This window comes from Enoplosus armatus, chromosome 1, assembly GCF_043641665.1.
Source record: "Enoplosus armatus isolate fEnoArm2 chromosome 1, fEnoArm2.hap1, whole genome shotgun sequence".
NCBI lineage: Eukaryota > Metazoa > Chordata > Actinopteri > Centrarchiformes > Enoplosidae > Enoplosus > Enoplosus armatus.
In genome coordinates, this window is record NC_092180.1 from 24,611,567 (window position 1) to 24,625,722 (window position 14,156).

The following is a 14,156-nucleotide window of genomic DNA, read 5'->3' on the forward strand; positions in this document are numbered from 1 at the left end:
ATAGGAGGGCTAGAAACCAGTCCCGTTATACTCAGGGTTTCCTCCATCAGAGGAGTTAGTGTTGTAGTGACTATCTCTCTGAATCTGCAGTATCAAATGTTCAAACCATAAGCGCAATTCACAGCTTTCTGTAGAGTCTAATCGATAGGGAGTGATTTCCCTGTTCAGAGGTATCTGTTTCCTCTCAGCTAGCGTTAAGTGTGCAGGGGCATTCCACCTCTGACAGACCAGTACCCCCCAAGGACCCAGGCTGGGATGGTGCAGCCCGTCACGCATCTGGAGCTCATCTCCAGGGGCCGACAAGCCACTACATCTCTACTGGACGCTCAAAAGACAGCAGTGACACCCAAAAACTTGAAAAGAACAACCAAACCATTCCAAGCTCATGATTAGAGCAGGAACCATTGAACCAAAACTTCAGAAAACAAACCTTCGGTCATTTCAGTGGGAGTCATGCAACCATTATTAGCCAGCAGCTATCAAGTTCAATGGCTTAAAATGTTAGCTTATCCAGTGAAATAGTACCTCAAACCTTTTTCCATTGGTCATTTACACTTTGTGACAGGTTTTAAAATGAGAACACAGTTTTTGTAACACAACACTGCAGTTGTATGTGACCAGCAAAGTAATTAATATGTGCCATGGTAATATGGACGATAAATGATGCTTGAATCACATCGGAAGCTAATGGGAGCTAATTAGCAGGGCTAATAAGCTCTGTTCATCGTTACAACTGCCAAACTGCACAAAGTCTATATTTGCAAACCGGCACTGAATAGTGTGTTAACCATCCATATGCACTAGATATCACTGTGAGTAATCGCCTGTCAGCTATGTTAGCTTCACCCGCCAGGCCACTTCAAACTAAGCTCAATCCATTTTTGTATGGAGAAAAAAAGCTTAGCCTACAAATGTCTTTACCAAGAAGAAAAATAAAATGGCTGATCTCAAGTATTACTGGTTTTTATTACGAGAATATAGCATGGTCAGGGGTGAGTCCTGTGCTCAAGAAAAAAAAAACGCTTTTTGTTTGGTCAATCAAAGTCATTGACATATATGTTAACATATACACACACATATATACACACATTATATATATATATATATATATATATATATATATATATATATATATATACACACACAGACACACACACACACACACACACATACATATATATATATATATATATATATATATATATATATATATATATATATATATATATATATATATATATAGCCGACCTTCAGCCTACCAAACCAAGTGCGCCAACACAGATCATGTTAAATACTCTGTATGTCCCCTTTCTGAATAAGATGGTTTAAGAGGAAATTATATTTGGCAGGTAAATTATTATGCTTAGTCAAACTAGTTATTTAAATCGTTGACGGCCTCAAGATACAGAACCTGTCCACTTAAATGCTTGCTAGCTACCACTCTATGCAGCAGTTCAGTCCATAAAGAGACATCACAGAAGGCTATATATGATCAGATTAGATAAAACTGTAATGATTCTCATGGGGAAATTGGGTTGTTGCAGCACCAGGGAATATGATATAGATAACAGAGTAAACAGACCGTACTGAATGTAATACAACAGCACCAAAAGCTCATACTGAGAATAGCAAAGCCAATAAATTCAAAGACATACAGCATTTGCAATGACGGACTTAAGCACGTTTGCACGTGTTTGCACAGTACATGGTTCACATTTACTCACCCTTATTTAGATTTAATTCAGCTCCTATGGTGCGCAATTAGCCTATATTCAACCAAACACTATAAAGAATGTTTTTTCAATGATGCTAACTCCACAAAGCACAAGTAGCTCTATTTGATTATCTAATTTGCCTTCACATTTTTACATGTATGCTCACTCATATAAAGTGCACATGCATTACTTAATGTGGGACAAAGTATAAGTGAGCAACTGAGAACAACACTGCCTCCAAATGCATTAGACTTTGTTCCAATTTTGTGCTATCAATCATTCAGTAAGCATTGCTTTTTTGTTTTGTTTTTTTAAACAAATGAGCTGACCACACATTCTCCCTGTGATGAAAGCGTGGAGCTTCCTCAGGTTTTCTAATCACATTTATTTAGGGCAGGAAAACCTGAGATGTCTTTGTTTGACCAGATGGCCGGCTAATCAAGGCTGGCTCCACTGGGGGTTGGGGCATCCCAAATCTGCCACAAACATTATTGAACCATGTTCTACATTAATATGCTGATGTTTGTTAAAACAGAGCCTTGTGGTCTAATACACATTGTCTACATTTCAGATGTTGAGAACCACACTCTATACCAGTATCTGCTTTAGATCAATGAGGCGAGCCAAGATTGTATTTCTGTTGTCAAATAATAAAGTGCAAAGGAAACATTCAACATGACATTTCCATCACATGGAACGATAACAAACAAAAGAGTAACATTTCTGATAACCTCCTCAAGCTACAACATATAGTTCTTATAATAACCTACATTCACTGTAGTCCCTGCTGTTAATATTTCAATTTTCTGTGCCACTCTTTAATCATTTACTAACGTGGCTTTTGAAATTATTGACTGCAGTTGACGTGGTCCATAGTACTATTCACAGTGTGATTGTCTATTAACCAGATCAGCTACAGGTTACAGCCTGATGTGTTTTTGTCATCTGAAATGATTCAATACAGGCAGTTCAATACAGGTGGTGAATCAAACAATTTGTGTGCTGCTGACACCCATGCAAACATTAATCTAAAAAGGGTCATTCCATTTTCTCATTACAAATGCTCAAATATTTTACTCTATAAAGCTAAATACATGAACTGATAATAGACATGAAGTGTCTAATATACTGTGTCAATCAATCACTAAACTACAAACATGACTTTGCTCATGCTAGTGGGAATAATGTTTTTTTTCCTTATATGAAGTTGTGTGTACACTAGCACAATATTTAGGATTACTAGCCAGTGGCTTTGACAGACACACTGCTTGCTGTTGATTTCTGTGATTCAGGAAGTGAGCAGCTTAGCAAGATGTACAGCCCTGCGTGTAGAATGTAAATGATGGAAGCTGAGCTGTGAACACATTGCTTTTAATGTAATGCGACGTTTCCTGGGCAGCAGCCAGGAGCTTTTTTTCCCCTTCCTTCCTGCTCTGTTGGTAGCTCCCTCTTACAAGCACATGATTACGCTCAGCTTGTGTTTGAAGACTTGGCAGACAAACAACCTGGCCACATGCTACTCTAAACTACATGGGATTTTTGGCAGGCGGTGCAATGAATGTGCAGACTGAAAAGCAGACGAGCTACAGTGAAAGGAAAGCCTCCTTCTCCTCCGCGTGGCTTTGTGGAAGGTCCCAGTCAGCTGCTGTGTTTACCTAAGGGCCTTGACACAGTGGCCCAGTTAGCACCTTCAGGCTGACACCAGCCTGGAGCTCAGCCAAAGCAGTGGCAAAAGACAGCCAAGAAAGCCACTAACAATAGACAACTCTCACTCTTCACCCTCTCACCTCCTCACTGCCTGGCCCTTTCTACAAGGACCAAAGCAGAGGCCAGGACTCAAAGAGACCATATCTTTTGCCTGCAACACAGACGTTCTGATGTCCCTGATATGACACAGCCTACACCTGCAAATCATTTTTGAAACGCCTGCTGTCTGGTAGGTCCTTAGATTGGCATGACATTAACACAAACCACCGTGAATGTTAGTGAAGTCACTTTACATGGAATCAGTGTATCCAGTGTATCGAAGCTCAATACTTCTTTTGGTACAAACCAATGTGTTGGCAACACATTTTGAGTATTGAAAACAAAAGTAATAAAAGCTGATTTGTGATTCAAATAATAGACTATTTTATTTAGGCAAAACTTTTAACATAGAAATATATTTAGCGTGACAAGGCTTCATGCTAGAAAACTCTCTCTTTTTACATTTTAAATGGATCATCAAAATCCCTTTAAATACCAAGTCCATGCAAAGAATGAGTCATGTGAGCAGTGGTGCAAAGACAGACCAACAAGTTAAGTACACAGTATATAAGAGACCATACATGGCACAAGGACAACAGGACCTCACATACTGTGCCAAGGGTCACTGCAACACACAGTGTGAACAGTAGTCTATGTACATGCGTCCTGTATATATCACTATACACAGTCAGCCTATATAAAACTCAAGGAGACTTTGCTCAACAGTGTCATATGACCATGGCTCCATTTCCCTGCAGCTGCCGAAGGGGTTGGTGGATGTCTTTGTTTCATTTGGCTATTCCCCTTTCTCCGTTTGCCTTCATTAAAGAGCAGGTGTTGAGATATGCTGAGTGGGAGTGGTTGTAAAGGACGAATGGAACCAGCAATGGTGTTGGGAGGGGGGCTTGTGGTTTCACTAACAACTGATCAAATTACAGCAGGCATCAGTAGCTCAGCTTCCATTAGAAGCAAGGAAGTCAATCCTCCAGGGTCGAGTTGGGAGAAAAGTGTGACAACTCTAATGGACATGCACCATTTGCATCTAAATGCGAGAAGTTTTTGCATTTCAATTCAATTAAATGGAGACGAGCAGCGTGGCCCTCAGTGACGATGCGCATGAGGGGTCATCCATAAAGTAATTTGCATGATGCTGCAGGAGCGATTACTTCAGCTGAAAGGCAGACACCTCCAATACAAAAGGCAAGGAGACCATGTGCTCTTAACAGGTACACTTGGCAAAGCTAAATGAAATAGGTCTATTGAGAGGAGCACAACAGACTTCTTCCTCATGCTGCACCTCCCACATGGGATCTGAACGGGAGTATAGAACACGCAAACATGTCCACAGTGCAAATCACTGGAGCATACAAATACTAAAACCACAAAGGAAATGAGCATTTCAACGTTGCAACAGCTGCTTTTTCTATCTCTCTGAAGGATGTATGAACATGAGGAACGGGGAAAGTCCAAATATGAGCCACAAAGAACTGCCACTTGTAAAGTAGTAATTAAGCCTAGTGAAATTTTGATCTAATGTTGAATATGTAACGTGCATTTGAACGGACATGATGCTAGAATTGTTTAGTTGAAAACACATAGCTCTTATGTGATGTGTTACTTTGAAACACAGGTTGCCAAATGTTTTCAAACCATGGGACCACAGAGGTCCATTTGAAAGAAGTGTGGTCCTGGTATTCTCCATCTTGGATGTTTGTGTGGCTTCTATTTCACCCACATTAACAGTTTAGAGTGAAAATGTAACCATTAGTGTAAATCATTACTCATTTGGATGGAGAACACCAAAGGATCCTCTCAAGGATGCAGGACCATGAATCCATGACTAAGTAACCTACAATCTACATCTAGTAGTCTTGTGTGTGGATGGCAAAATCATCATGACAAACTAGATACTGCCAATCAGTGCTGTGTTTGACCAAACCATGGCATGGCTGAGGTGAGGGGACTGGACCCACCATGAGAAGCCTCCTCCCGTCTGCCAGCAGCAGATGTGCCCTTTGGGACTCAGACAAATAAAAAAAAAAAAGTGTTTCTGCCTGCACCAGCGGGCCCTCCCATCCAGCTCCTCCCATTCAGGCCCTTTGGCTTTTTTCTTTTACAGCCCCTGCGACACTGAGTGAAATGAATTGAAAGATCACCAATCAGGGATCCGACTACAACACGGACATGCACCCACCCACCCCCATCAAACCCTCTGTCTCTTGTTGGGAGCCCCCGGTGGGAATGTTCACTGTTTGAAGAGTTAACTCTTTAATTCCGTCTGGAATGTTTCCTCTGGGTGGGGCAGTGCAGTGTGTTGAGCCAGACCACTAACCCCTCTTCTCCTTCCACAGCACCCCCCCCCCCCCCCCCCCATCTCCCTACTAAATTCAATACCTCTATTTCTGGGCAGGGGGAATCGTCCACACTTAGCTGTTAAGAGCAGGTCAGCACAAAATGAAGCATGGTCTATGCTAGTAGGATTGCACACAGATAAATCTGAAACTTCCATTTGCATGTGAAAAATGTCCCACCCACACTGACCTTTTAGGGTCGTTTAATAGATGCTTGCCATCCACACTAATGTACCAAAACACATAGGAAATTGTTAAAATCTCAGTTGAGCAAGTTCAGGTCTCTTGAGCCACTGCTGCACTCACACACATGACAACTAGGCATCAAAGCATTGCCACACTATTATGTGATCCTGAAGATTTTAAGTTCATCCAGGTTAATATGGCTGCCAAATATGTCACCATGTGGGGATGGGAGGTAAAAATTAGCAGAAATATTCAAGTTTTCAAATTAATGTATCATATAATATCATAATGTGGTTATTCGCATGAACAGCTCACAGGATAGATAGTGTGATAATGAATGCTATGGTTTGAAGAACAAAATTGTATTACTTCACTTCACCTTTTGTATGTGACTATTTTAAATACAACAGACAATTTAAATTAAGTTAAATGTTCCAATATTGCCTGTGCACAAACACTACTGGAAACTGGAAGTGCAAAATATAATTATGCACCACTAATTGTGCAGTTGTGGGCCTTTATTTGTTTCCATCCTGAAACAAATTCCACCGTAGCCATTACAGTGGGGCCACATTAAGCACTGAGTAGCATCAGTCAGAAACGGGCCATTACAAAAGGCAATCCTGAGCTAAAAGCCCAGTCGCCTCCATCCGACCCGACCAGCCCAGACCTGCAGTTAATGAGGCAAAGCCAGGTTCACACAGCACTGAACTATGAAGATAAACTGAAAAATCTCAGAGCAATTCACTGTTTAAATTAATGTGTAAACACTACACCTCACCTCAGTCTGTAAAAAATGCTTCACTACCAAAACCCACCTTGTTTTTTGAGAGTTTAGCACTTCATACAAATATGTGCAAAAGTAAAATAAATAGATAATTAAAATGGTAAAATAAATGTACCAGATGGGTCACTTAAAAACAACATTTCTTCTTATTAAACATTAACAATAGCATGTAAATCTTTTGATTTGGTCTGTTTTAGCAAACAAAGCAAGAGCACATCATATTCATAATGGACTTGTTCTGGTTGAACAAATGCAGGTCAGCCAAAATTTGGAGGGGAATTTCACCCCAGTGAGCCAAGAAATAAAGCTAAAATCAGACACCTTTAGCCAGCCTAATCTGTATTGAGATCAGTGTTGTAGCTTTAAGGGCACATTTGGAAATGAGGTTATCCATTTAGTGTCCATGCCATTCATCACAGATGCCATTAGTAATATAATTTTGTAGTCATGAAGTCATCCGGATGACAAAGAACCTGGTGAGGAATTAAAGAGATTCACATTCACAAGGACAAATGAAGAAAAATGGAAAATACATTTCAGTGAGGGTGCATCAGGAACACATCTAACAAGGAAACTAGGTAATCTTTTGGAGTTCCATTTAGATTACAGTCACATATTCTTTGACACATAAGGTCAAGGAACCACATTTGTGATGATTTGACATGTCATTCCTTTTCTTTGATTACAATGGATTCAACGGTTACAACAGACACGAACAGTCAGGGTTGAGGTCTTCAATTCCCCGAGTAGCTCAACAGTTTGAGCATGGCAGAGACGAAGCAGGTCTCACACATTATAGTCATGCTTCTTGTTCTGAACAAGCACTGCATGTTTTCATGGGCCTCAGCCTCCCTCGTTATTTCTCATCTGAATGACCTCCATTTGCAGGCGGTTCAACAAACAGGGGTCAGACGGTAATTCCAGCCTTATTACATCACCATAACAGGAAGTCCAGTAAACAGAATAAGACTAAGTACACCATTTAAAACCCACTGACAGTTATGGCATGTGAGACACCAAACCTAACATTCAGTAAGCAGTAACCAGGTCAGGTTGGTATACAGCATGCGCACCAGGCAGTGAGGCCTCCTGGCTCCCACCGCAACACCACTGAGAGACATGGTGACACTGTTGTATGTTTCTCACACATCCAGCAGCCTTCCCAACAACACTGCAGCGGTGGGCTGATACACCAGGGTAGAGTTGTTCCACATTCCACTGTCCACATGTAAACCTGAGTCCATCTGCTAAATACAATGTCCTCCTCATTTATCATAAATGAACCATAAATGAGGCCAAACATTCCTGCCTCTAAAAGCTCACACACAATCCTTATTGATCTCTGCACTGCAGCCGTGCAGCTCCCCACTTCCTGGCTGATGTGTTGCTGGGGCGACAGCTAAATTATGCAACAGCGCAGGCTCAACGGACGAGCTTCAGTGCCTGAGCAGCAGAAGAAGGACTCAAGGGTGGCAAATGATGGCAGGGCTCAGCAGCAACAGATTACCCAGTTACCCCCCCAGAAACCACATTTGGACCATTGTGGGCTGGGTGCCCTTGTTGGCCACCACTTTTCCTGTGTCAAATATATCCCTCAGCCAAGTTGAAGACTAGTTCTACCTTCTTCTGTTCTGTCAAGGCATATGAGAGTACTGATTTACTTACTAGGAAATTATAAAACAACCAAGTTCTCCAGCTTTTCCTGGTTTGGAGCATTTCCAGATTAAAAATGTCTCTGATCTGACCCAAACTACAAATCTAATTTAGATTTGCAATTATCCAGCCTCTTGTAATTGAGCCTGCAAAATACACTGCCTTGCAAATGTACAATCAAAATGTACTAGGCTGACGTTCTTGGCTATTAGTCTACGTGACACAATGAAAGAGAGAACCAAAGTATTCTTAATATAATTTTCTTAATTGAATCATGGGACACCATTACTCAAGAGCACCAACACTCCAATTAGAAACAATTAAAATGTGGCTACCAATCTGTCAACTCGATGCCTAGTTTGATGCCTGGCAAGCCCTCCTACAACCTACTATTCAGCCCTGTGATGTGATGAGAGACGTACTCTTATCGGTTTCTATGTCTTGTAGCCTTGCCAATTCTCCCCCTCTGTGATCACAACAATGCAAATGCAGACATGCTCTGCTCACCATCTCCACTTGGTCTCATTTGCTGGAAGGTGGAGTCACGCAGGAAAGAACAGCATGTGAACATAAAACTTGCAAACCTGGAGAACGAAAGCCATCGCACTCACACACCACCTGTAGAATACCACACAACATTTCTCAGTTACGACATCCAGCTAATCCAACTGAAGCGATGTCCCCACCGATATAGTGGGACATAAGACAAGCTGCAGGCATGATTAAAACTCTATTAATCACAGAGGGCTTATCGCAAGGAGCAGAAGAGTGTATGGGCATGTGTGTGTGAGCAGTGGGGGTTGGGGGGTGGATTACAGGGGTCATGCAGCCTCTGTCCCACTGCGGTGCAGGCCAGAGAGCTGAGGCCGGCCGGCTGCCCGTCCTGGCCCTCTCCCCACGCGACGCCTTTGTCCACCCCCTTGTTTGACATTTATTTACTCTGCTGTTTAGGACGGGGCTGAGGTCACCACTCATACATCACTGACACAAAAACACTGACTACCCGTGTCTGTCCACCCCCATTTGACCTGTATAGGCCCTCACCACTCGTACACTCAAAACACTCATTACAGTACTACAAGACGGACAAATCAAATGGTTGTCAGTCAAGTGTTGCTGCTGGGTGAGGCAAATTGCATACGACTAAATATTACCTTGTTACTACAGGGATATGTTCAGGTTGATCCATCTTATTCTGGTATGTTAGTTTCCACCCATTGGACTTTTGCAATCATCACTATTACTTGCTTGAATTTTTTTTTTTAATTTCTATTTAAATATGGTTTGCTATGGCTCAAGCTCTTGGCAGTATCTCCGTCACAGCAATCACACACACAGGGTGCTTTGGGTAAAAGCCTCCACCCAAAGTGACCGGCTACAGGAAATGTAAATGTCTTCCGTACATTTGCCTCTTTTAGCTAGTCATCCCATTTCCCCTCTGTCACTGCTTTTAGAACATAATAAATGTGCTCCCCGCATTATTACAGGGGTCGGTATTTGCGGCATCTGCCAGGCTCGTCTGTGGCCTCTCAAAGACAATGACATCAAAAAAAAACCCTGCCCTGCCTCCACTGTCCCCCTCCCCCTACAGCGGTGCAACCTGAAACTGCCTGAAGAGATGAGCCGTCATTAAATACTGCAGAGCTGACATAATGACAGGAAAGATAAAAGAGAGGAAACAAAAAAAGGCCAGACCAATTCTCGTCCCATAATGCCTCCCCCAACCCCTAGGCTCGGCCCGCCTCTCCTAATAAAAGACACCAGACCACAGATAGGGCACTGGTCAGCTACAACTTTGCTGCTGTGATCTTCTGTTCTGACAACGCTCACACAAAGCCTGGCCACCTCGCAGAATAATACTACTCCACTCTTCCTGACACCTCTGGAAACAATAAGCAGCCCAAACAATGCAGTGAGACTCCATTTCATACAATGTTCATATCCAATAGTGTGAAGTTTTTAATCATCTCCAGCAGATCCCTGTGAGGGCAGAGGCTCAAGTTGATATACAATAATAATAAAAATGCAACTACTACTGCTCCTCCTCTTGCTTCTATACTACTGCCTTCCCCAAATTTGGAAATGAGGTCTAGAGAAGCACCATTCAAAGACATTTGCCTTTAAATAGACAGTAATAAAATCCAGACACATGATAGTCCAGCACCCTCAGCCCACTGATCAATCTCAGATATGTCCTCTGACACGGCCCACTCTTGTGCAACTAAGGCTTTTTATAACACCCACAGGCTGCTGAGCTCTCTTTAAACTGCTATGTCCCAAGCTAAGATGCTAACCCACGTGTAGCTCGGCGGGGCTCCCAGTTGGCATTCCAACGTTTTGTAACACTGTGCTGAGGCAATATTTACCTTCAAGGGAAAGTGCACTTGGCACACAGCCGAAACTCTTGGAGTGGGGTGGGGGGGTTGTGACGGGTAGCTACAGCGTACTACATCAAACCTTCCCACCCACCCCAAAATCCTCGTGCTGACCCGGCCAACCACCCACAGCCTCACAGCAGCAGCCCTGCCCTGCCTGACTCCGCTACCTGGATCAGAGCCAAACCAGAGGCTGAGCGAAGCGCCAAGAGGGACAGAGAATGAGAGAGAGACGCACATGCAGAATGTGAGCGCTGAGGGGGCGAACTAGTGAGCGTGTACACATTGTGCCCCAGCTTGGCCCTCTGCCAGGACTCACTTAGGAGGATTTCTAGCCACAAAAGACAATCGGCAGTCAACCATCCACAGAGATTTGAAGTGTCTCACAAAGATACTGCTGGAGAGGTTTGTCCCACAGTCAAGATTAAGCAGTCACTCACAGTAGGGGGCTGGACTGAGAAATCTAACAAAACACTCAATGGGAGAGTGGTGAACAGTGAAAGGCCTTATGCCTGTGGGTCACAATGAACAACAGTGTTTTGATTATGCAGCTCTGTGTTGACTCACTACATTTAAGGAAAGATAGAACAATTTTAAAGACAGATTAGGACAGGAGTAATCCTGCCTTTATACACATGGCAGGAAGCCAGCTAAGGTTTTAGGGGCAATGTTTGGAAGACATAACTGGGAAAAGACCAAAACAGGAATTGGAGGAGGAAACAGTGTAGCAAGGAGCTAAGGCAGGGTACTAACCTGTCTGAAGTGATCATCAAAGCCCCAGTCTGCCTGTCCGTTTGGAGAAGTAGCAGAGTGAGGCCCTGCAGGGGACAGGCCCTCGTCAGGTTCCTGCTTCACTCTGATAGGTGGGGATGCAGCCCTCTGAGGGGCCGACGCAGAGTAACTACCAAACGGACGGGCCGGGATGCGGGAGGCGCTCTGCTGCAAAGCGAGGGTCTGCTTGCGGAGGAACTCCAGACCACTGGCACTTCCCTCATCCTCATCACTGCCCTCGTCCCCCTCCATCATCTCATTGTCGTCATCCTCATCCCCAGAGTCCCGGCCTCTGTCCTCGTCATCCTCTCTTTCCGAGTCCACACTGCTCTGATTGGACACCCGGGGAGGCAACACGCCACCAGGTACCATTCCAGCAAGGCCTTTGCCCATGAAGCTGGCCCCAGAAGCCCGGGCAGCCGCCAGGATGGCCTGCTGGGCAGCGACCTGCTGCGCATACATGATGTGGGCCTCTCGCAGCTTCCTCTCCTTGCGTTCCATTTCCAATCGGGCCTGCTGCTGGCGCTGGAGCTGCTCCATGACTGCCTCCAGCTTCATCCCTCCCGAAGAGGTGCTCTGAGGAAAGGCCACACCAGGCTCCTGAGACATGCTGGGCTATGGGAGGAAGAGAAGGAGTCATGGATGACCTACAAAATACTGAAATCAAATGACCCCTTTATCTCATTACACAGGATGAAAGTAGACACGTTTAAGGTACATGCAGCCCCCCCAACATAATAATTCTACACTGGAATCAAAGGAGACATAAACTCAGACACAATAACACTGATAATCCAACCACATTATTATTATTTCAATTTTATTTATAAGCCACATGTTAATATTGTTGAGCAACAACCTGTTTATGAGCAACATTAATCCCTCTTCCTCTCAGGTACATGAAGTAAAAACGTGCTATGTTGTAACTCCTTGCACACTTTAGTCAATGTTTGAACCGGGGGCCCTGAGCTGAGTGCCACAGTCAAAAGTTGGAAAAGCATCAAAGCAATAAATCTGAACTATATATATATATATATATATATATATATATATATATATATATATATATATATATAAAGAAAATATGTATAGCCTACTATCTGGCTTAGACAAACTTAAAACAAACGTAAGCATGTGTAAAAGCAGAAGAAGCAGGAAAATTCACTGTAACCACAGTAACCAACGTAACTGGCTCATTACAGAGTAGCTAGACCAAAAAAGGACTAAAGCAATTCTACAGAGCACTTTAAAAAGGTTTTAGGGAGTGGACACAGATATCACAGCTAGACGTGAAAACACGGACACTACAGCAGCCAAGCACGAAAAATACTTTGGAAATACCAGAAGACAAAATAATTAAAATGTTAGTAATTCATTTTAAGTATTAGTTCTCGTGGGAGTGGCACAATGATTCCTAATAACATTATACCTTGAAACGCCTTTATCAAATGAAGGGTGAAATGGATAAAAGGGTAAAATGCTCCTTCACATAGCTAGTGCTCAAACTAATTAATCCGAGAGGGAGGTAAACTACTTGAAAATAGCCTCCAGCAAAAACTTCACTGTTACAGGAAAAGGAAGGTAAACTGACCTCCAGTCATCTCAACAAGGCAAACAACAACCCAAGTGAAAAACAAATCAGTTGAAACTGTAAAAATAAAAATGCACACCTTTTCCGCATTTAGGCTATCTGCCACATCCTCAAAATACGTGGATAACGTAAGCGTAATAGGTTTTGGGAGAAGTTACCGTACATACAAGCAAAACTAACGTCAGCCGACTAACGCTGTGAATTTTTTCAAAAAAATGTATTACAGTGTTGTCCTACGGTTGTAAAATAAATAAAAAAAAGTAACGTACCATAAAGATCAAATTAGCTCTGAAAGTGTTTCCTTCTGTTTCTTTTTTGAAAATGTAACGTTAAGCTAGCTGACGCTCTTCCGTAAATAAAAGACGGTCAAACTGCGTCTTTCGGGAGGGTTTTTCAGCTCGTCACAGATCACAGAAACGTAGAGGGAGGCCGAGCAGGACCGCGACTCACCATTTGTGCCTTACTACTGCCTGAATTGTCCACCATCCCTCCTTCCTTGGCTTTATCCTCCTTCTTCTTCCCTCGTTTGTGGCACTCGTTCAAACACTTGTAAACACACACACGCGCGCGCGCACGGGGAGAGCAATACTGTGCATGCACCGTACGTTAGCTTCCGACTGATCCGCCGGCAGAAAGGCGCTGTATGCTCTCTTCAGGGCGACCTCTCCAAGTGTGGCGGCGTTTTTCTTGCTTGCTTTCCCCACTGATTTTCGTGATTTTCTTCTTTAATAGTAGAGGGGACCGACTGGAAAATGGCCCGATCTCATATCTCAGAGAGCGCTGAGGTAACTCCCTTCAGTCGCTTTTTTTTTTTTTTTTTTTTTTCCTCCCCTTCAATTGACACCCCCAGCATGGCACACAACAAGCATTTAGGCCCGCCCAGCGACAGCAACAAGTCTCACAACCTTTTCAGCTTCTTATGAAGTAGCTTTCCCTTGGAGTTTTTCCATTTCTTTATTCATATGCTTATATCCATTTAGT

At 43.1% G+C, this 14,156-nt stretch overlaps 1 protein-coding gene across 1 annotated transcript in view; it reads right to left on the reverse strand.

The window, feature by feature from the left end:
- The window catches only part of LOC139287187 (AT-rich interactive domain-containing protein 3B-like), a 43,237-nt gene extending 29,576 nt beyond the window's left edge, over positions 1 to 13,661 (reverse strand). The window contains exons 1-2 of the mRNA XM_070908191.1: positions 13,626 to 13,661; positions 11,567 to 12,199 (exon numbers count right to left, since the gene is read on the reverse strand). Coding sequence (XP_070764292.1) covers positions 11,567 to 12,199; positions 13,626 to 13,661 — 669 coding nt within the window. The remainder of the gene's footprint in view (positions 1 to 11,566; positions 12,200 to 13,625) is intronic.
- Between the last annotated feature and the right edge of the window lie 495 nt (positions 13,662 to 14,156).